This window comes from Dromiciops gliroides, chromosome 4 (assembly GCF_019393635.1).
Source record: "Dromiciops gliroides isolate mDroGli1 chromosome 4, mDroGli1.pri, whole genome shotgun sequence".
Lineage (NCBI taxonomy): Eukaryota > Metazoa > Chordata > Mammalia > Microbiotheria > Microbiotheriidae > Dromiciops > Dromiciops gliroides.
The window spans coordinates 41,701,892-41,725,112 of NC_057864.1; the positions used below are offsets into that span (position 1 = coordinate 41,701,892).

Genomic DNA, 23,221 nt, shown 5'->3' on the forward strand with positions numbered 1-23,221 from the left:
ATCGATTGGCCTCTTACCCAGCCACTGGGCTGAGCCCTTGGGGGGGAGGGGGGGGGCCTGTGTGTTCTCTAAACTCTTTATCTTCTTCCTGTGCCCCAACCTCCCCCCCACACACACACACACAGAGTATCAGAATTGGAAGGCGTCTCAACAACATGAAGTAGGGGATCCAAATACTGGATCTGCAGTCAGGCTTGGGTTCAAATCCCACCCTCAGAGAATTACTGGCTGCGTGACATTGGACAAACCATCTCTCAAAGCCCTGAGTCTTCTCCATCTCTAAAACAAGGATTACAGCAACTACTGTACAGGGTGTACAACTCAAATCAGATATACAATAAGCTTCACAAACTTCAAGTGCTATAAAAATGTCAGCTATTTTTATCCATTCCAAGTCATTCCCAAAAAAGAGTTTCTACTATAGCCCACTAGGGAAATCTGTAAGATTGAAGGCCTTTAATTAAAAAACCTTCAATGAGGGGGAACTTATATGTTCCAAGGAAACCCATTCCACTTTTTTTTTTTGAAGGGGTGGAAAAAGATAGGAGGGAAATTCTAATGATTTCACCCAGGTAGGGAAATAGTGGGGAGAAAACTTTCTCTATAAATGTCAACCAATAACTTCCAGGCAATGTCTGAGTCTAAACAATCATCTAGATCACTGAGAAGTCAAGTGCCTTGCCCAGGGTAATTCTGATGCCACGATGGTGGTCCACACATCGCCAGCCAGCTCTCTAATTCTTCAAAAGTGTTTCCTGAAGGTAGTAAGCCTCCTAGTTCTCTGCCTACCTTGGTTTAAACAGGACAAATCCAATCTCTCCTCCACATGGCAGCCCTTGAGATATGTGAACATCTTGTACTAAATGACAAATGTGGTCGTGTTTTACACAGTCATACAGGTATAACCCGTATCTGATTGTTTGCCACCTCAAGGAAGGGGGAGGGGAGGGAGGCAAAGAGGGATAAAAATTGGAACCCAAAACTAGAAATAAAAATGTATTACAAGAAGAAAAAAGAGAGAGAGATGTGAACAGAAGGAGCATCCTCCTGACTCCTCCTCCACTTCCTTCAACCAAGGCTAAACAACATGACCTCAAAACCCTTCCACACTCTAGATGCATCCTTTTGGACATGCTCCATCTATCAATGTCCTTCCTAAGACATGACAAGGACAATTAAATACAGAACTCCAGGTATGGTCATACCCTTATATACCTGAAAGCTTCACCTTTCTTAATACAGCCCACATTCACAAAAGGACTTTTTGCTGCCACAACAAATTGCTAACTCGTATCAAGCTTGGGGGCCACTAGAAGTCTGAGATCCTCTTCAGAAAAATTTACCTAACCCTGTCTCCCCCATCTTGTACTTGTAAAGTTGATTTAAAAAACAAAACAAAACAGTGTAAGGCTTTACATTTTCCATTACTAAACTTTGTAAGTTTAAGCTTAACCTTTTAGGCTGTTCATCTTCTTTCAATCCTGTCATCCAATGGGTTAGCTATCTCCCCCAGTTTGAGATCATCTAAAAAGTTTGGACAAGCATCCCATCAAGACCCTGATAAACATGTTTAACTTTTGAGAGTCAAGCAGAGATGCCTGGGGTTCTCCCGTGGAGTCCCTCTAAGCTGCCAGGGAAATATTCATGAGTCCTTCCAGTTCAGACACTCAACCAGCAGGAAATCCACTGAATTGTGTGATAATCTATCTTCTACCTCTCCACCTTTACCACAAGAAAAACCTGGTGAACTCCCCACCTCCCAAATCAGTAATCCTATCAAAAAAAGAAACTGAGTTCATTTGATAGGATCTATTTTTCATGAATCCGTGCTGCCTCTCTGGGATCATGCCTGGCTTCTTTAGATGTTCACGAAGCATCTCTTTAATAATATAATCTGGAATCTTCCCAGCCATCAAATTCATACTCACCGATTTAGACTTGGTGGGTTCTATTCCATTCCCATTTTTTGAAAATCAAGGTATTTGTCCTTTGCCATGAGATCAAATGTTGATTTTTTTTTAAAGTAACTACCTTGGAGGATGGAGACTTTACTTTTGTCTTAGTCTTTGCCTCTGCACATCCACAGCACCTGTCTCAAGGTAGGCATGCAATGTTTGTTGGTTGTTCAATCACGGCTCAGCAATCACATTGCTGGTTCCCTCATTCCCTACCCAAGGCAGGTTCATGTGGGCCAGGTGACCTGGATTCACTGAGTGCTAGATGCTCTCTGGCCATCTTATTTCTATTGGATATCAAGTACCTGACTGGACATATTGTTCTGTCCTTTCCAACCAAAGGCACATGTTTCAGGGCTAAGAGAAAAAGGAGCAAAATCTGAGGTGAGGGGCAGCTAGGTGGTACAGTGGATAGAGTACTGGCCCTGGATTCAGGAGGACCTGAGTTCAAATCTGGCCTCAATTTCAAGCTTTTCCCAAGTACTCCCCAATTTCTCATCCCCAAATTCAACTCTGTCCTTCATCACAAGTTCAAAGCCCTCCAAATCACCTTTACCATTAATTTCCCTCCTTATTCAATTCAAGTCCCTCTCCAGACCTTTTTACCATACAATTTTCTTCTTGAGAAGACCGAAAATTCTCAAGACATCTGTAGTATCTGTTGAATGAATGACTAAATCAACTGGAGAATATGGGGACAAAATGGGCTCCAGCTATTTACTACAGCTACTCTGAAGAGTGGCACTCTTGGTAATGCTGGCTCTCCCAGAACGAATACACACATGCAGAGATTGCATGGAGAACATTGCAGAAAAGCTCATGGCACAAATCATTAGTCACAGGCTCCTGCACATCCCTCCTGGTGCCAGATCTCTACCAGTCTCATTTTCTGAGTACATTTTGTTATGAACCTACTTGTTAATAAGCTACTGGAAATATCTACTTAGCTGCCAAGTTATTAACAGGAAATAGCAAGATAAACCAAGTAGTATTAAAAAAGATATGTGAAATAAGATATAGAATAAAATATATTTGTGAAATAAAGGATAATGATTGAGATTACTTGAATTAATATAAACTCAAACGCTCATTAAAAGCACCTGCTATGCGCATTGTTGTATGTGTATTTGGTATACGAAAGGGAAGAACAACACAGTCCTTGAAAAGGGGTACACTTTAGGTTTGTGGGTGGGAACAGCAAAGTTGAAATGAGAAATATGTACAAGTAGTTATCGTACGCATGTTGGAATATGAATAAGTACCTAGGAGAGACAAAGCAGATCTTCATCAGAAATCTGAAGAGCAGGAGAGATTTTTTTCCAATGGGGCAAGAAAGCAAAAGCAATCAAGGAAGACTTCAAAGAGAAGGCACCTGGGTGAGGCCATTAGAGAAGGATAGGAAGTAGAAGAGGCAAGGTGCTTTAGGAATGGATAACATACAAAGCTACAGGGCTTATCAAGTCATTAGATGTGCACCCAAGAGAACACTGAAAGATGATTCAAGACGTCATCATCAGTGAGTTAATGGTAGTGCCACCCAATGAAACAGGGAAATTAGAAGGGGAAGAAGACTTTTATCACATCTTAAATTCAATTTTTGGTATGCTGAGCTTAAGGTATCGGTGACACATCCCAACAGATGTTACAGAAACACAGGGCAGAGGACATAGGATCACAGATGCAAAGCTAGAAGGGGCCATGGCAATCATCTAATCAAGCCCCTTCATTTTACAGGTGAGGAAACTGAGGCAGAGAGGTGAAATGCCTTAGGTAAAAATCAGACAGTGACAAAACTGGGTCTGAATTCAGTCCTGGCTCCAAGCCCTTCACCGAGCCGCTCTAATTTGAGAGTAATTTTAAAATAGGTAATAATGAAGTAGCATATTCATGTTCCAGTGGCCCATGAGCAAAATGGGTGAATCAGTCAATCAACAAGCTTTTATTAAGTGTTTATGTGCCAGACACCAGGCAGACAAAAACAGAAATAAAACTGTCTCTGGCCTGAAGACATTTACATTCCATCCGGGGAGACATGTATCTGTAATAATATCTACAGAATAAATACAAGGTAATTTGGGGAGAAAGATCCTAGTAGCTAGAGGGATGGAGACATGTTTGGTTCATGAGGCAGAGACAAGAACCAGCTCAGCCCCAAGGATGCAAAGTCTGATTATCTAGTTGGTGGCATTAGGAAAGATGTACACTGGCTTTTTATTTCTCTCCAAACTCTTGCTGGGTAGAGAATGCAGCAGTATCCTGAGGAATAAATACTTTTCCAGGCTTCATGCACCTTATTCTCCAGCATGCAGACAAACCGGCCCACTTGGCATTCCTCAAACTCTCCATCCATCTCCTGCCGCCACTCGAAAAGGTGTAGCTGGGGCCTGGAATGCATGCCCTCCTTACCACAGCCTCTTGCAGCCCCTCCCTATCTTCCATGAAGGCTCAGCCCTGCGTGCCAGAGCCTACCAGAAGCTTAGTTGTTGTTGTTTGGTGAGGGAATTGGGGTTAAGTGACTTGCCCAGAGTCACACAGCTAGTAAATGCTAAGTGTCTGAGGCTGAATTTGAACTCAGGTCCTCCTGAATCCAGGGCAGGTGCTCTATTCACTGAGCCATCTAGCTGCCCCCCAGAAGCTTAGCTGTTAACACCTACTCCCTCTTGATGCACACATTTTCACATTGGAATGATTGGAATGACACCACCTGCTGGAGACTTACTGTAGGAAAGCTCCACGATGAGGAGAAGGCCTCTGAGGGCAAGACCATGCGGCTTTTCTTTGGCATCTGGAAGTGATGTTGGCTTAGGGGAGGAAGAGGAGGCGAGGCTGGGACTCTTGCTCTCTTTCGCCAGGACTCTCGTGGAGAGCAGAGGAGGAGAACTATAGCTCCCCGAGATAGACAGATGAATCTAGGCCTCTTTCTCTTTCTCTTCACCAAATTCTTATTCTCCTTAATAAATGCTTAAAAGTCTAACTCTTGCTAAAGCTTATAATTTATTGGCGACCACTCATTAGATATTTTAGACAGACTAGCCAGAATTTTAGCCCCTTACAATATACACCCTCCTTTTTTTATCCAGCCCCCAAGAAACCATTAGTTCCTCAAGGGCAGGTACTGTGTTTTCTTTCTGTCCTCATATCCTCAGCACCTGACAATGGGTGTAGATGCTTAATAAACATTTAGTGGATTTGACTAATTAACTAGAACAGAGACTCTCTGGGGAAGAGAGCAGAATGAACAAAGAAAGGAACAATACTCCTAAGAAATAAAGTAAAGTTGAAATGCAGAAGGGCTGACTAGCGAATGTGCCACGGTAACCTTTGTTGTTGTTGTTGTTGAGCCAGACTCTCCATGACCCCATTTGGGGTTTTCTTGGCAAAGATACTGAAATGGGTTGCCATTTCCTTTCCAGTTCATTTTACAGATAAGGAACTGAGACAAACTGGATTAAGTGACTTGCCCAGGGTCTACATGTCAAGCCATCTTTGAACTGAGGTCTTCTTGACTCCAGGCCTGGTACCTATCCACTGGGCCACCTCGCTGCCCTCAGAGTGATCTTATGGCTTATTATTATATCTGTCTGACAAGAAGGAATTTGTGGCAAAGATCTTCAGGGGTCCATATTTTAAGGGAGGGACAAAGAGATAGTACAGGAAGAGTGAAGATGGGATGATGCCTCTTTGAATAACAGGGAAAAGGGAAAATAGCTTTGTGTATCCTCTGAGGAATGAGCCTAAGTTTTGACTCCCTTCTCCCATGATTGCAGTGTCATGTGGGTAGACATTAAAGCTTCTCAGATGCATTATTTTGAATTACACATTTTTATTGATGTCTTTTGTTTTCACATCACCATAATTTCCCGCAGTATCTATTCCCCCCAACCCCCACCAGAGCCATTCCATACAGCAAATATTTTTTAAAATGGAAAAAAAAAGAAAAAGCGGGAAAATCAACATAACTGATCAATACATTGAAAAAGTCTAAAAAACACATGCAATGTGTCTATGGACTTCCCATCTCTGCAAGGGGTTGGGTGGGAGGTGTTTTCTCATCTCTTCTTTCAAGCCACACTTGTTCTTTATAATGTTGCAACATTTTACTTTTGATTTGGGGAGGGGAAGAGCATTCTTTCCATTTACACAGCTATAGTCATTGTGCATATATATGTATGTGTGTATGTATGTATACGTGTATATGTTTATCTATCTCTATGGGTCTATATCTATATCTATACAGCTTTCTTAGTTCTGCTTACTTCGCTCTTCATCAGTTCCTATAGACATTCATCATTTCCTATGCAGCACAGTAAGAATCCTGTACATTCATTTTCCAGTTTACTTACCCATTCTCCAATCCATGGGCATCTCCTTTCTCTCTCTCTCTCTCTCTCTCTCTCTCTCTCTCTCTCTCTCTCTCTCTCTTTTGGTGAGGCAATTTGGGTTAAGTGCCTTGTCTAGGGTCACACAGCTAGTAAGTGTTAAGTGTCTGAGGCCAAATTTGAACTCAGGTCCTCCTGACTCCAGGGCCAGTGCTCTATCCACTGTGCCACCTAACTACTCCTATCTCCTTTGTTTCTAATCCACTGCTATCTCAAAAAGCTCTGCGACCAATATTTGTGCATATAGAGACTTTGTTCTTCTTGGATGCACTCTAGCTACCTATTTATTGTGACCCCAATCACAGATGAAACACAGGTCAAAAACCAATATTTGAGATTCCTTGAGGAGAGTCTGTATGTAAAGAGAGAAGAGAATGTAACCCAAGACAGAACCTTGGGATGTAGCTACACTTAGCAAGAGGACAAAGAAGAACCAAAAAGGGGTGGCCAGATAGCCAGGAGAAAAGCCAGGGGTGTCCCAAAAACCCCAGGAAGGAGCTAATATGAATCAAGGACACCAGCATCGAATGCTGCAGCAACATCAAGGCAGATGACCACTGAGAGGAAAACCATTTGGAAGTGGGAAAATCAATGATGACCATGGAGAGGGAAACTCAATACTAGGGACAAGAGGGGTAGGATGGATGTAAGGATGGGAGCCAACTTCCAGAGAATGAGGATCTGTAGGTAGAAAGTATAAAATACTCTTTCTAGAAATTTGGCAGAAAAGGGAAGAAATTAAAGATCAGGTGGTAGAAGGCTCAAGAGAAGGTTTGGGGTTTGTTTTGTTTGTTCATTTTAGGATCAAGAAGGCAGAGGGAATGAGGCAAAAGAGGAGACTGAAGAGGTACCGGAGGGAGGTGGGGGAAGGAGGACAACCACAGTAAGAAAAGATGCTGTTGTTGTCATTTTGGTGGGGGAGGGAGCAGAAGAGGATTGGATGGAAGAGATGCAGAAAGGACTCCTTCTCCCTTAGAGGAGTGAGGCTCTTGAGCATTCCAAAGAATTGGAAAAGGAAAAACTGAGGAAGCTCACATAGACAGCCTCAGTTTTCTCAGTAAAGTAAGAGATAAAGTCATCTACTGAGAGAGATGAGAGGGAGGGTAGACCTGGAGGTTTTAGGAGAAAATAGAAAATTTAGAAGAACTCCCATGGGGAATATGGTAAGAAGTCAATAGGTCAGTTCTTATCAACCTAATGAAAAGTTCATGCTCGAATCAGCAATGTGCAGTCTAAAATAACCTACAGTGCTGATATCAGGTGGAAATGGGGTAGAAATCCAGTGGAAATCCTGGTATAGAAACAAAAACTATCCCCCAATCAAAGGGGAGCTGTGTGAAAAAATCCCACATTCAAATCAGATAATTCACTTCTAGAACAAGAAATCATCCAGTCCATTCTCTTGGCTGAAGAAAACACAAGGGAACCTCCCATACACAACTGGGACTTTCATGTTACTATTCCAAAAGGCTATTAGAACAACAAGGAAAAAAAATCTATTTAAAATTGTCTCTAAGTACTTTAATGTGCAAAACAGACATAATTGTGTCAACTATAAAAACTCATTTCTATATTATTTCTATTTTTAAAAAGCAAATCATGGAAACGAAAACTTCCTAATATTCTCAGAGTAACATTAAATATATATTTAGAGCTGAAAACATATTTCCCACAGCAGCAAGATAAAGGGACCATAGTCAATCTTTTCATATTTTCCAGTGGAAAAGCTTTAAATCATATTCCCTACTTACAAATATACACTATTTAGTAGTGTGTTTTCATCATGTATCTGTAAAATTTAAGGATAATCCAGGGATTAGACTGTAGTGTTTACATAAATTGAGTTACTGAAAACTTGGAACCTCTATTAAGCATGGTAAACAAGTAAAGCTAATGTTTCACTCCTAGAATCTGAATCTTTTAAATGTAAGTCTGAAGAAACAGAAATCTAGTTTCAAAGCCCTACTTTACTGCCAGAAATAAATAGTAACAGAAAACTACCCATATTTGAAAAGCAGTTTTTTAAAAGGGGGGGAAAGATTAGAACACCACGAAAACAGTGAGTTTAAGGATAGCTTCTAAAATAAAAATAAAGATCCCCTTCCCAACAATATCCTCAAAGACATTCTCAATCATTAGTCGTCAATCAAGTTTCTCTCTTGGGTCCTTCGGATTAATCTCTCACGTTCATGAACAGCTAGCTCCCTCCAGTATGGATTACCACAGCTACTGTCAAAGAATAAGAACATGCTAAACCATCCTGAGGAAAGGCCACCTGTGGACCTACTAGGGAAAGTGGTCTTTCTGGCAGGGAGTGTGAAAAGGATGCATTACAATTCACATTCTTCCTGTTGTGGAGGTGAAGCCAGTGACTGTGAAGGCATCCTGGGAGGAAGCCCAATTCACCCAGATGACTGCTCTTAAGGGCGGAGGGGGGTTACATCTACTGACACTAGAAGTGTCTGAGTCACCAGCAGGCACCCACCCACTCAGAGGCTCTCTCCCAGCAATTCCAGAATACCTGGGATGCTTCCTTCCCTCAACAGCTGACACTCTAAAGGGTTCATTTTTGAACAGCTTCGGACAGCACAAATACAAGTATCTCAAGGGCTACTGATGGATCCAAAAAGATTCCAGCGAATTGCCCTCTTAGGGTCATTTTATGGGTCTCCCAAGATTCTCTGGGACCCATCACTGACTGTAGGGTGGGGGGGGGGAATCAACACTATTCTAGAAGTCATTAGAAGTTGCTACTGCAGAAAAGCTAAGACTCCAACTCTACAGGCTAAACTACCCTCAGCAAGGGGACCCTCCAAGAGTCTCCAGTGTAATGAAGATCTGATGAGCAAAGCTGCTGGTATCATCCATTCTGTAAGACTGCCCTTTCCAAGGGGCAGCTAGGTGGCGCAGTGGATAGAGCACTGGCCCTGGAGTCAGGAGTACCTGAGTTCAAATCCGGCCTCAGATACTTGACACTTACTAGCTGTGTGACTCTGGGCAAGTCACTTAACCCCAATTGCCTCACTAAAAATAAATAAATAAATAAATAAATAAATAAATAAATAAAGACTGCCCTTTCCAAAAAAAAAAAAAAATCTCATAATGCACAATACAAAATGTCAGTTGTCAAACTGCCAGTCACCAAATACAGGTTAAAATGTATAAAGCTTCCTTAGGAAGTAAAATTGTTGCTAAGAAAACCCAGGCAGGTAGGTGGTCGAAGCAGATTCCATTGTACTTTTTTCCGGCAGTATGCATTAGCAGTAGGCTTGCTTATATGATTTGGGGGAAAAAAAAAATTTATGAACAGCAAATTTTGAGTTGCTTTATTATGAGTCAGAGTTCAATTTAAATGGTTATTCACTTTGACTTCCTGTCAAGGCATCCCATTTCTCATTAGACAAACTAAGTGTATATTCTAATGAAACAGAAAACAGTCTTTGCAATCTAACCATAGAGAGCTCTCCATAACTTGGACTTTTAAAGAATAACAAAGGATGAAAGTATATAATCAAGGAAAAAAATACAAACACGTCTATCCATCAATAAGCACTTATTAAGCACCTACTATGTGCCAGGCACTACACCAAGCATTGGGAGTACAAACAAAGACAAAAGACGGTCAAGGAGCTTATAATTTAACGGGGGAGGCAACATGTAGGTAACTTTGTGGAAACAAGATATAGAAAGGCTGAGTTGGAGATAAGCAATAGAGGGAGGCACTAACATGAAGGGGGACTAGCAAAGGCTCCCTGTGGGAGGGGCTTTAAGCTAGGACTTGGAAAGAAGGCAGGAGACAGAATGGGGAGGGAGAAGATTCCAGGCAGGAGGACAGCCAGGGAGACTGTCCAATCGTCTAAGATGGAGCAGCTTGTTTGACACTGAAGCAAGGAGACCAGTGCTCCTGGATCCCAGATTTCATGGAGGGGTGCAGGTGTAGTGGGGCGGAGGAAAAGGCTTAAGGACATTGGGAAAGTAGGAAGCGGGCCAGGTTGTGAAGGGATTTGAACGCCAAACAGGATTTTTATGTTTGTTGCTGAAAGTGATAAGGCTGGGGCAGCTAGGGGGCGCAGTGGATAAAGCACGGGCTCTGGATTCAGGAGGACCTGAGTTCAAATCCAGCCTCAGACACTTGACACTTACTAGCTGTGTGACCCTGAGCAAGTCACTTAACCCTCATTGCCCCACAGAAAAAGAAAAAAAGAAAAAAGACCGTGATATGGCTTCACTCATGTTTGGGGTGTGAGGGATGACATGCTCAGTTCTGTACTTCAAGGAAGATTAATGACAGCTGAGCAAGGAATAGACTAGAGCGGAGAGACTTGGGGCAGGGAGAATGATCCACTGGTTCCTGAAATAGTTTCCTGACCCCAGGCTGGGTGCTCTACTGACTGCCCCACTTAGCTTCCCTTATATATACATTCATCATTCTACCTGCTGAGTTCCAGACCTGCATCACCAAATTACCCTGATCTCCATTTTCATGTCCCATATGCATTTCAAACTCTACACTTCTCAAATAAGGGTATCTTTCCCTCCCTCCCCTCCAAAAAAGCCCTAGCCCTCTTTCTAACTTCTCTATTTGTGAGGGCACTACCACACTTCCCCCAGTCACTTGGGTTCACAACCTCAGTCATCCTCCAAGTGCTGTGCTAAGTCTTGGGGAAACAAAATGAAGCAAATGATAGTCCCTACCCTCAAAATACTTACAATCTGGGGTAGCTAAGTGGCGCAGTGGATAAAGCACTGGCCCTGGATTCAGGAAGACCTGAGTTCAAATCCGACCTCAGACCCTTGACACTTACTAGCTGTGTGACCCTGGGCAAGTCACTTAACCCCAACTGCCTCACCAAAAAAAAAAAAAAAAAACACCTTACAATCTAATGGGAAAAGATAATACACAAAAGGAAGTAGAACAGTGCCCCGATGCCTCATCATATACAGTTAGATATCCTGTGAAGTCTACCTTAGCAACATATATTTATCTAAGCTCAGGCCCCCATCACCTATCACCTATATTAGAGGTTTAATTCAATAATAATTCAATTTTTCTCACCCTGGGGGAAAGCAGAAAGGTTACAAGAGTCAAAACCAAGCAGAGTCACTGAGGGAAAAGTGAGGGCTATCTAACAACTAGATAGCTGCGGCAGGCAGTCCAGAATGCAGCTGTAACTGGATTAAAACATCACTGGGAAATACTTAACAAAATAAGTAAAAATACAATAGAACATAGATGATGTTAATGTGTTGTTTTCTAAGTCAATATGTGGCCAGAAGGAATCCTTCTGTTTGGTTTAGTGATCCTGCTACTATTTGAGTTTGGCATCAATGATCTAGACTGTGGCAACAACTTAACTGATCTAACAATCATTAATCTCTCCTCTCCACCCACTGCATAAAGAACTACCAAATTGATATTTCTTTCTTAAAAAAAAAAAAAAAAGGCATGGTCAGGTCACTCTCCTACTCAAGAAACCTCAGTGACTCCCTACTGCCTCTAAACAAACAAAAAAAAAATACAAAATGTGGCATTCCTAAAGCCCTTATCACAGTGCCTGGCAAGGAGTAGGCACTGAATGCTTGTTTCCCTTTTTCCATCCCTCCTACTTTCCCCCCTTCCTTCCTTCCTTCCTTCTCTTCCTCTTTCCTACAGGTTATCTGTGTACCCCACAAGTTGTAAATCTAAGATCTTTTCGGTACAGATTTCACTTTACTTCCTCCTCACATAATCTACATTCCAATCAAATTAACCCACTACAACCACTTCCCAATACACAAGATTCTTTCTCCTTTAGTGTCTTAACAAAAGCTATCCAACCCCTCCAAACACCAACACGCACACACATACTCAACCCCACTCCTACCCTCCAGCCAGGAATACTTCACTTCACTTCGGATTCTAGGAATCCCAGTCTCCAGGCTCCAAATGAGAATATATGTAAAGCTTTCTGCAAACCTCTAAGGGCTAGTTAAAATGCTATTTTCATTATTAAGTTATTATTACTATTATTATTATTATCACTCCCTCCCAAAATGTCTTTGATTTCTTTTGAATACACTTTTCTTCTCATCCCTAGTGGCTGGGCACAAACTAGTCAAATCAGTTAACCAAACAGTCTTTTCTCAATCCTCCCCCCTTCCTGACCTCTCCACAGACTGACACTGTGGATCACCCCATTTTCATGCATCCTTTCACCTCTGGAGGTTTTCCAGCCAGCATCCTCTCCTGACTTTCTCCTCCTAGCTGTCTGACCACTCTGCTGTCCCTTCATCCACGCCATGGATGTCTCTAAAGGCTCTGACCTCTTTTTCCCCCTGCTCTATCTTCTATGGTCATCTCATCAATCCCCATGGGTTTATTTATCATCTCTAAGCAGACGATTCTCCGATCTCTTTATCTAGCCCCAATCTCTCTCTAGATCTCTAGGTTTCACACCACCAACTGCCTCTCAAACATCTTGATGCTTGGCCACAAAACAGCTATTAGTTCAAGGGAGTGGATTCCAAGTTGGATCAAAGCAAATAACCCAAGAGTGGTGCTAAATGGCCTGCCATTGGGGTGGGAGGGTTCCATCTAAAGTTCTGGCCTCTGCCCTTTGTATTCAACAACTTTATCCAAGACTTGGATGAAAACACAGATGGAATTCGTGCTCATCAAATCTGAAAGTGAAATAAAGCTGGAAGAATGATATAATACTTAGGTGACCAAAATGAGGATTCGAAAAGGTTTTGATAAAATGGAAAGAGAAGCCCCAAGTAGCAGATACTAGTCAATGGGGCCAAATCTAAGTCCCTGGACCTGACCTCCTACAAAGTACTGGAGGACTGGGGATAGATGCACTAAGAATTTGAGACAAATTCAATATGAGTCAGCTGTATAACTGGGTTGTGATTTGAGACTCCACAAACAGAACAGTATTCAGAGCTAAAGAACAAAGGTTTCACTCTTTCCGGGCACACATTTGTAGGGCTATGTTCATTGCTGGGTACCAAATCTAAGATACTGACACACTAAAGTATATCAGGAGGACAGTAGCCAGAAGGGGCCAAATCTTAGGGGGGGAGGGTTTCTAAAAACCCCACCACGGGGGGGGGGGGGGCAGCTAGATGGCACAGTGGATAAAGCACCGGCCCTGGATTCAGGAGGACCTGAGTTCAAATCCAGCCTCAGACACTTGACACTTACTAGCTATGTGACCCTGGGCAAGTCACTTAACCCTCACTGCCCCGCCAAAAAACAAAAACAAACCACCATGGGATGAATGGTTAAAATAACAGGGAGTGTTTACAATGGAAGAGCAAAGATGGGAGGAACTATGCTAGTGGCCTTCAAATATGTGAGGGAATGTGCTGTGGAAGAGTATGGGGTTTCCAAAGGATGAGGAGAAAAAGCAGATTTCAATGGGAAGAGCTTTCTAATCATCTGAGCCGCCCAAACATGGAATGGGATGTCTTCTGAGGTAGCTGCTAATAACTAGGTGAGGTGAGTCCCTAATAACTGGGAACATTCAGGTAGAAACTTGCTGAGAACCCATCTAAGATGCTATGCTGAAGAGGCAATTCTTACATGAAGAGGTCCTGTTACCACCATTTTCACACTCCCCTTATAATTCTAGAGTTGTAGGAATCTTTTTCTTTTTTTTTTAGTGAGGCAATTGGGGTTAAGTGACTTCCCCAGGGTCACACAGCTAGTAAGTGTTAAGTGTCTGAGGCCGTATTTGAACCCAGGTACTCCTGACTCCAGGGCCGGTGCTCTATCCACTGCGCCACCTAGCTGCCCCGAGTTGTAGGAATCTTAAGGAAATAAACTGCTTCCTTCAGATCTTTGATTCTTACAAGTAACGCTTTATTTGGAAAAAAAACAACTACTGATTATGTAGCACAAACATATTAATTTTCAAAACAGAACTGTGCACATGATCGATTTTGACAAGTGACACCGTCCCACTAGGCCTTTCAATTGAAACACAATCTGAAATCAAACAGTATTCAGGGACTGGCACACCATGTCCCCTTCTTATAAAATGGGAAAAGCAAAGAAAAGTTTCTTAGAAAGAATCATTTCTCCAATAGAGTTTTTCTTATACTGGAATGAAAAAAGGGCTTCATCAGTTTTGAAGAAGTAGGTAATTTTACACTTGCAGAAAAACATTAACTACTGGTCTATAGTCGGGAGAAGTTGTACATTTTTGTGCTCTCCACATGGAATTGAATCATGTCCATTACACAAATATAAAAAAGGGTAGATACTTCACTAATAGAATTCTTTCAGCTTATATTATATTACATTAAGCCTTTCATGCCAGAAGCTGGATTTTCCTAGTGCAATGTCTAATGCTTATTACGATACAGGCACATTAACTACTGGCACCAGTTTAAAAAAAAAAAAAAGAAAAACTTGTAGAAAACAAAATTTTAATAGGTCTATTAATAGGCCTATTAACTAATATCAACTCAAAAAAGGCCTGAGGTTCCCCATTTGCAGATTTCTTTAAGGACAATAATTTAATAAAGCTTAAAACATTTGAAGATTTCAAGCAAAACACAAACTGAAAGGTAATATATTTCCTGAGCTATGTCTGTGGCATACTGAAATTATTACATCCTTTAGTTTTTCCTTGAAGGCTCTCATGTCCATAAGGAGGTCTTCATTTTGATATCTGGCTACTGCTCACGGTGGGACTGGCAAATATCCTTCCTTTCTTAAAAAAAAAAATCTCCTCAGAGATGATGGCTTTGTAACACTTCCTGAACAAGAAAACAGTATCATACACCCAGGGAAAATAAATATACCCACTTTACAGATAAACAGTAAGTCAGTTAGCTTGGCAGCCAGGAAGCAAGCTTTAATTAGTCTTTTCCTCCTTTAAAACCACTCTGGAAAAAACATTCAACCCAAGTGTTATTAAAGACCTTACCTTCTTCAGGCAAGAAAGGAAAATTAAAGGTTGAGTAACTATTCCTCTACTGTGTTTTATTAACACTCTGGAGGGCTCGAAGTTTGCAGTGTCTGCATGTGGCATACTAAGGATCTCATTTTAATTATGCATAAGTAAACCCTGCAAATACTTTTTGTTCATTAAAGCTGAATGAAGCAAATTAATATAATAGTAATATAGTACATTTGCGAAGCACTTTTAAGATTTGTAAAACATGCTGAATAGGGTATCTCCTTTGATCCTCAAAATAATGCTGAAGTAGATGCTGTTATGATTCCAATTACACAGATGAGGTAGCCAACAGTCACAGATTGTGTCTGACACAGGATTAGAACTCAAGTCCACCATGCCTCCAAATCTAACACTCTCCACTAAGCCAAGTTTTTTGTTGTTTTTGTTTTTGTTTTGCGGGGCAATGAGGATTAAGTGACTTGCCCAGGGTCACACAGCTAGTAAGTGTCAAGTGTCTGAGGCTGGATTTGAACTTGGGTCCTCCTGAATCCAGGGCCTGTGCTTTATCCACTGTGTCACCTAGCTGCCTCTCTCCACTAAGCCAAGTTGCTTCCTTTAAATTATAAAAATAAAACAACAGTCAATCAACAAGCATTTATTAAGTACCTACTACTGGCACTGTTCTAGGAATAGAAAGATAAAACTAAAACAGAGACTGCCCTTCAAGGAGCTTCCAAACTATAGAGGGTAGACAAGATGCACAAATAGGGATATATATAAAATAGAAGGGGCAGCTAGGTGGCGCAGTGGATAGAGCACTGGCCCTGGATTCAGGAGGACCTGAGTTCAAATCCAGCCTCAGACACTTGACACTTACTAGCTGTGTGACCCTGGGCAAGTCACTTAACCCCCATTGCCCACCAAAAAAAAGAAAGGAAAAATAGAAGATAATTTGGGGACCAAGGCATTAGTGGCTGAAAGGTTGGGGTGGAAGGGGTGAGGTTTGGCTAAGCCTAGAAGGATACTGATTCTAAGAAGCATGTCCTGAGCAAGAAAAACAAAGAAGGGAAAGGTCCACTGACTGAAGCAGATGGGGCAATGCCAATACAACAGAGCAAGATTACTCACCTCACATGCAACACTTCATCTCCTTTCTGTCTTTGTTGTTGCTCACTCTTGTAATACATGCCCTCCTTACTTCTCTGGGCCAGTTTGGCTGAACCAAAGGGTGTTTGAAGAGGAATATTGATGAAAGGTAGGTGGGACCAGGTTGTGAAGGATGTGAATTGTCAGAGGAGCTTTGGCCCCCGGGGAACTGGGATATGCGCCTGATGATGCTTATTGAGTAGAGGAGTGACATAAGTCACCTTAGCAACTGAGTGGAAGATGGACTAGAGGAAAGGAAGCCCAAGAAAGGGCAAGGGCAAGAGTCCAGGCAGGCGGATGAGAGCTTGAACTGGGGAGTAGCTGTGAGCAAAGAAAAGATGGATGGAAGATGTGGAAGTGGGAAAGCCAGAACATGGCAACTGAGTATTGTATATATGAGGGTGAGGAGTTGAGGATTATGATTAAATGGATTTAAACCAAAACATGGAAAATACTAATGGCAATGTACCCATCAACTGCATTCATTTGTACAAGTATGGAGGATTGATAGAGAAATTTGTTTCAGCTCTTTTTCTGGTTTCTAAGTACATCTCTTGTCACTGATATACATTGGTATTTAATGTTCCTTACTACAATCATCTTTAAAACTTTCTGTAACTGTCTACAAAATGGATTTCAAAACTGGATATATTCATATGTCAGTTTAATTCAATTCAAATATTAAAGGCCTATTATTTACAGATGACTATACTTAGGTATAGAAATTTTACAAAAATTACTTCTGTCTTCGTGATACTTACATTCTGAGAAGGGAATCGTGAAAATTCAAATGACTAAGTTTTTCATCCTAGTGTGACATTCAATGTACTATAACAATAAACAGACCTAACAGGCAACTTGGCATGGTGGATAGAAAGCAAACCTAGAACCAGGAAGACCTTGGACTCAAGTCCGACTTTTAACACATCCAGTCACTAAATCTGTGTTCTAGGCCAAAGTTTCTTAAACTCTGGATCCCAACCCCATTAAGGGAAAGAATAACTGAATGTGGAGGTCCAGAAAAAATTGGCAGTAAATGTTTGATTTGTATACCTATTTTATATACCTATATACCCAGGGTCGTGAAAAATTTCTTGAGCAAAAAGTAGTAGCAAGTGGGAAAAGTTTAAGAAGCCCTGTTCTAGACAGTTCTGTGACCCTAAGTTGCAGAGAAGGGGCTGATTTCCAATGGCAGAGGGATTTTCCACACCTATACCAATAAAATCACAAGTCCAGTCCCTACCCATTTTTTTAAGCAGCTCCCTTTTTGTTCTTTATCCCAAGTGATATATTATTTCCCAATCCTTTTTTTAGAGAAAAAGAAATAGTTAGAAGTTTAATGTAGCTTCACATGTTTTTATCTAAATCAGTATTCTCGTGATTTTTAATTGTAAATTTACAAACCAAAATATCGCCAAAAATTCAACTCATAAGCCTATCTTGAGGTTCTCAAAAGTATCTCCCCAGGTGAAAAGCGTTCCAGCCAACATTTTTTGATTCTTTCATCATAGCCCACTAAAACTTACGCTCACTTCAAACCCAATTCTGATCCTGATTCTCTGGTCTTTTCATCCATGTTATGGACTGTTTTCCTCCATCAGAATATAGGCTCCATGCGGGTAAAGGGTTGTCTTTCTTTTTGCTTGTATCTGTACTCCCAGAATTTAGTGCAGTGCCTGACTCGTACTAAGTGCTTAATAATAGTATCTATATCCATTCTCTCAACTTCTTAATCACCTCCCAACACCAATACATGCTTGCATTCTCAAGTAAGTCGATCCAATTGAGTCAGTTCGGGGGCATAACCTTCCTCTACCCTCAAAAAACCAGAAGAAAGCCCTGATTTGTCCAAGTTCGCTCCGGCCCCCATCCCAACTGAAGGCCACTTGTATCTCAATCTCTCGTCTCAGATCACGCATTCCCGGATCCGCAGCATTTCGGGCTCCCTCTCCCAGCAAGCTTCCCCCTTCCCTAGGCACCGTCCGTCAGCTCCAAGATTCCTCGCCGCTCCCAGCCTCACAGTGAAACTGACTAGGGTCAATTTCCCAGGCTCGCCTCAGTCCCCTAGCAGCCTCTCGGGGTGGAAGCCCGGGTCCCATCCATCTGTCAGCCCTTCGCCTTGCACGGGGCACTGCCCCTCTGCCGTCCCCAAAGCTTCCTGTCCCTGCCTCTCCGCAGGAGGATTCCAGCCGAGGGCATTGGTGTCCCCGGCCGGCACCCGCACCCCGAGCCCGGCTCTCTTCTCCCGCCCCCCCCCCGAGTGACAGAAGGCATTCCCCCCCGCCCCCGCTCCAGCACCAGGAGCGCCCCCTCCCCTCACCTAGCTTGGAGCGGGACTCCTCCAGCTTCTGGATCTGGTTCTCCAGAAAGAGCATCGCCACGGCGAAGGCCACCACCGCCAGCAGCTGCAACTTGGGCGGCATCATAATCCTGAGGAGCCCCATGAAACCCGCCGCCGCCGCCGCCGCTCGGGATCACGACATACCGCGGGGGGCGGGAAGCGAGGCCCCGGGGGCCGGGGGGCGCGGGCGCGAGGCACCGGGAGGAGCGAGCCGGAGCCCCGAGGCCGGCGGAGCGGGAGCAGGCTGGTGAGAGCGGGTGAGCGGGAGTGAAGCGCCGCAGCAGCAACAGCAGCGGCAGCGGCCACCGCTGCCTCCGACCCCCCTTCTTCCTTCCTTCCCTCCCTCCCACCACCCACCCCCGCCCCCAGGCACCAACGCCAACGCCGCCTGCGCCCGCTGCTGCTCCTCAGCCTCTGCCGCCGCCGCCGACCACAAGGCCCCCCGCGCTCAGCCGCACTCGGGCTCTCGCTTCCCCTAAGCCGGACCAAGCCCGGCACCTTCCCAGCTCGCTCGCTCGCTCACTCGATCGCTCTGCACACCCGCCTCCCTTCTTCCTCCACTGCCAACCTCCCTCCCGGAGCCCCGCTCCAGCACAGAGGCTGCGACTGCGCCGCCCTCGGCCCCGCCCCCAGCTCGGGGCCGCCCCCTCCCCAATACGCATTCACGCACGCTGCTCAGCAGCCCCGCCTCCGGGCCTCAGCAAACACTCCGCCTTCCCTTTCCAAACCGACCCAAGCCGCTATTGGACCCCGCCTTTGCCACCTTGGTTGCAGTGGTCCTTCGCTCGGGATTACGGTTGGTTTGCTCAGCTGTCATTAAAATCAGATCAGCAAGTGATTGGCTTATACGCGGCGAGAGAGCGAGGCGGGATGAAGCTAGAGAGTTTTAGGACTCGGAAAGAAAAGCCATGAATGAAACTGAAAGGGCCCTCCAAAGGAACAGATTTATAGGGGTCCCGATAAGGTGCCTGACGCTGGGGGAAGGAAAGAAGAACAAAAAGACCCTCGCACCCTCTTAATATTGTAGGTGGTCGCCCCCTGGAGTTCTCTATCCCATCACGTGGCTCGGAGTCGGGCTGCTGTGCGCTGCGAGCGGAAAGCCAACTCCCCAGAGCGTCAGGCCCCGCGCTAGTCACCCCAAGCGAAGGGGTCCTGGGGCCACGTCAGGACCCGAGGATAACGGCGACGATGGCGGCGAGCGGGCAGAGTTGGTTTGCTCCAGCGTTCGGGCTGCGGCTGCTGCTGGTGTCGGTGCTGCAAGCGGTGAGTGCTGGGTGCCTCCGCAGCTGCCTCGGGGGCCCGGAGCGAGGGGCTGGGGGCCCAGAGCGACTGAGGAGGGCAGCTCTGGAAGCGACTGCGGCCGGACCGCTACGTGGCCGGCCCCGCCCGCCCAGCCTCCCTACGAGGCCTCGTTCTCGGCTGCCTCCCCCGGGCCTCCGTCTCGCTTCCCACGGTTATCAGAGCCCACTTCGGCCCTCGAGTCAGCAAGCATTTACTGAGCGCCTGCTGCCAATAGTCGGCGAGCATTTTGAATGACCTACTGTTGGCTAGTCCCTCTGTGCTTAAGCCCCGGGGGTTAAAATGGGGGGCGGGGAAGGGGGGGGCACAGTACACAGGTAAACTCGTACAAGTAGAGCTGAACCAGGCCTAAGAGGTGAGGGACGTTCTCGGGTGACCGACGCCACATGGTAGGTGTGGAATGCCAATTCAGGCTGGAACCCTTTTCTCCACAGATACCAAATCCCAGGGCCTTCTCTCCGGTCTCCTCCTCCTTGAACCCTCTGAGAGACCTTTTGACGTTGACCATCCATAACTCCTTGATAATTTCTCCTGGCTGGGCTTTTGTGCCACTGCCCGCCCTTGAGCTCTCTTGGTCTCTTGTGTCTGTCACTCACTCAGGAGAAGCACCTGGTATAGAATGTTATTCGACTAGGACCAGAAGGACCTAAGAGCTGTGTGGTCCTAGTCCTCACCCTCTGTGTGCTCAGTTTCCTCATCTGTAAAAGGATGATAATTATAGCACCGGTTGCACAGGGTGGTTTACAGGACCAAATGAGATCACGTTGGTAAAGCACTTTCCTGATCATGATCGTATTTATCTGTGTACGTATTGTTTGGGCTACAGAGGGTGTGGAATTGTTCCTTACATGTTAGAGGGAATTCTTGTTCAGTTACAGACTACACGAAAATGTTTCTGAGGTTCTTTCCAACTCCTCGAGATTCTGTGATTCTGGAAAGAGCTCTGGATCTTTAGGGAAGGTAACAGGGTTTCACTCCAGGCTCTGACTACCTGAGTCATCTTGGACAGCAACCTTCCCGGGCTTTAGTTTTGTCATGTATAAAAATGAAAACCCCAGTGGCAGAATCTGAGTTGGAAAGGACCTCATAGGCCATCTAGTCCAAACGACTCCTGAACAAAAATCTCCTCTCCCGACAGCCCACGTTTTTATAAAACTGCCCATTGCATCATCTAGATTCCTATCGATTTTAAGCTTCTTAAAGGTGGGAAAGGATTCTGTGATAATTAAGTGCCTACTGTGTGCCAGGTGCTGGGGCTTAAAACAGTTCTTGCCCTCCAGTCTACTGAAGGAATTTAGCAAGCACAGATATAAGCCCAAAAAAAGAATATAACTGGGAGCAACTAAGTGTTGCAGTGGATAAAGCACCAGCCCTAGATTCAGTAGGACCTGAGTTCAAATTTGGCCTCAGCCACTTGACACTTACTAGCTGTGTGACCCTGGACAAGTCACTTAACCCTCATTGCCCTGCCCCTCTCTTTCCCTCTCTCTCTCTCAATCTGTGTGTGTGTGTGTGTGTGTGTGTGTATAAAATCAACTTTAAGTGTTGATAATGGGGGAAATCGGGAAAGGCTTCTGGAGGTGGCACCCCAACTGTCCTTTGAAGGAAACCAGAGATTGTGAGAGGCAGAAGTGAGGAAGGTGTTCCAGCCACTGGGAGCCAAAAACAAAAACAAGAGTTGGCATGTTTTGTATATTGAGAACAGCTTTCATAGTCTAAACTCTTTGTCTTAGCAGGCACTGACTAATTGGTTGTGTTGTATTTAGTCCAGCCCCTTTCATCTTATAAATGAGGAAGCTAAATTCCAATAAGGTTAAGGAATAGGGCAAGTGACCCCACTGGAATCCAAAGTCAGCTTCTCTAACTCCTAACACCACACGGCCTTTCCCAGTTCCTGGGGAAGAGACCCAAACATTTCAGTTCTTCTAAGCCTCCTAATCTCTCCCTGTCAGCTCCTCCTGTCCCTTAGCTTCAGTTCAATTAATGCTCTCTTCATTTTCTTCTTGGGACTTGCCCTGCCCTTGAAAATTTGCAGATTGCATACTACAAGTGCTAGAATAAGTGCTTGGCTCCTTAAAAGCAGTCCTTTTAAAAGATGAATCATGAATGTTGACCACCTAAATGTAAAATTGTAGCGGAACAATAGCATCAGTAGCTCACATTTGTTTCCCACTTGATGATTCAAAATGTCTTACTGGAGGTTTTTTTTACATCACTGCTGGTTCCCAGTGCCTCTCACTCCACCCTCCCTCTGTCCCAGGTGAACCCTTCCAAACATTGGGTGTCCATTTAAGGAAATTCGGTCCACCTGGCCATATCTGGAAACGTGTGCTTTGTTCCACACTTGTGCCCTCCTGCTTTACTCGAGTTACCCTTCCTTCGTGAGATTGTGATTGATCGTAGATCTAAACTCAGAAATCCACCGCTCTTGTTTTCCTTGACTTCCCACTGGTCATTTTGTACCTTCTCCTGGTTCTTCAGCCTCAGGCTTCATCAGTTCTTCCCAAGCTTCTCTGAAATCTTGTTGTTCCCTACAACTCCATAAGATTCCATTATATGAATAAACCAGTTCAGCCGCCTGCCAGTCTGTTAGGTGCCTCTTTCCTTCTAGTCCTTTGCTGCCCCCAACAAGTGGTGATACAAATACTTTTTGTATATAGGAGACCTTTCCTTCTGTCTTTGAACTCCTTGCAACATATGTCTTTGAAGGGTTCAGCAGAGTCAAAGGGGATGACAACTCTGAGTCTTTTCCCCCTTCATTACAGGAGTCAGGATTGGAACTCGTGATAACTAACTTCTTTTGCAATTTTTCCACTCTGCTACACTTAACTTTTCCACATCTCTAACATTTCACACAAAATTACAGGGGTAGTTTGGACCGACTTAACCATATTTTCCTATTCAGTCACATAATCGGAAATATGTTCTTCCTCCCTAAGATAAGACAGCTAGTCTTCTGCCACTTTACCAGGAGGGATTTGATCTGCTGGACCTGGTATTCATGGTTGATAAAGGGTCTCCAGGGAGGCCGCCATGGCTCGAACTAAAAGAGCCTTAAAATAGTAAAATTTTAGAGCAGGACAAACTCTTGGTGTTTTCTCTCTCTCTCTCTCTGTACATAATAAAGCTGAGGCCCAAGAAGTCATTAAAATGACTTGGCCCAAAGAGAACCAAGAAAGTGCAGAATGGCCGTGTGTCCAGAACTCTTTA

The 23,221-nt window shown here is 44.1% G+C and overlaps 2 protein-coding genes across 3 annotated transcripts in view; one reads left to right on the forward strand and one right to left on the reverse strand.

Annotated features, from left to right (window-relative positions):
• The window catches only part of HS2ST1 (heparan sulfate 2-O-sulfotransferase 1), a 226,425-nt gene extending 207,367 nt beyond the window's left edge, over positions 1-19,058 (reverse strand). The window contains exon 1 of one of the 2 annotated variants that reach the window (XM_044001170.1): positions 18,692-19,058. In XM_044001170.1, the coding sequence (XP_043857105.1) occupies positions 18,692-18,815 (124 nt within the window). In that variant the 5' untranslated portion in view covers positions 18,816-19,058. The remainder of the gene's footprint in view (positions 1-18,691) is intronic. The other variant, XM_044001171.1, reaches the window with a different exon arrangement.
• Positions 19,059-19,622: 564 nt separating this feature from the next.
• The window catches only part of SELENOF (selenoprotein F), a 47,679-nt gene continuing 44,080 nt past the window's right edge, over positions 19,623-23,221 (forward strand). The window contains exon 1 of the mRNA XM_043962572.1: positions 19,623-19,975. Coding sequence (XP_043818507.1) covers positions 19,901-19,975 — 75 coding nt within the window. The 5' untranslated portion in view covers positions 19,623-19,900. The remainder of the gene's footprint in view (positions 19,976-23,221) is intronic.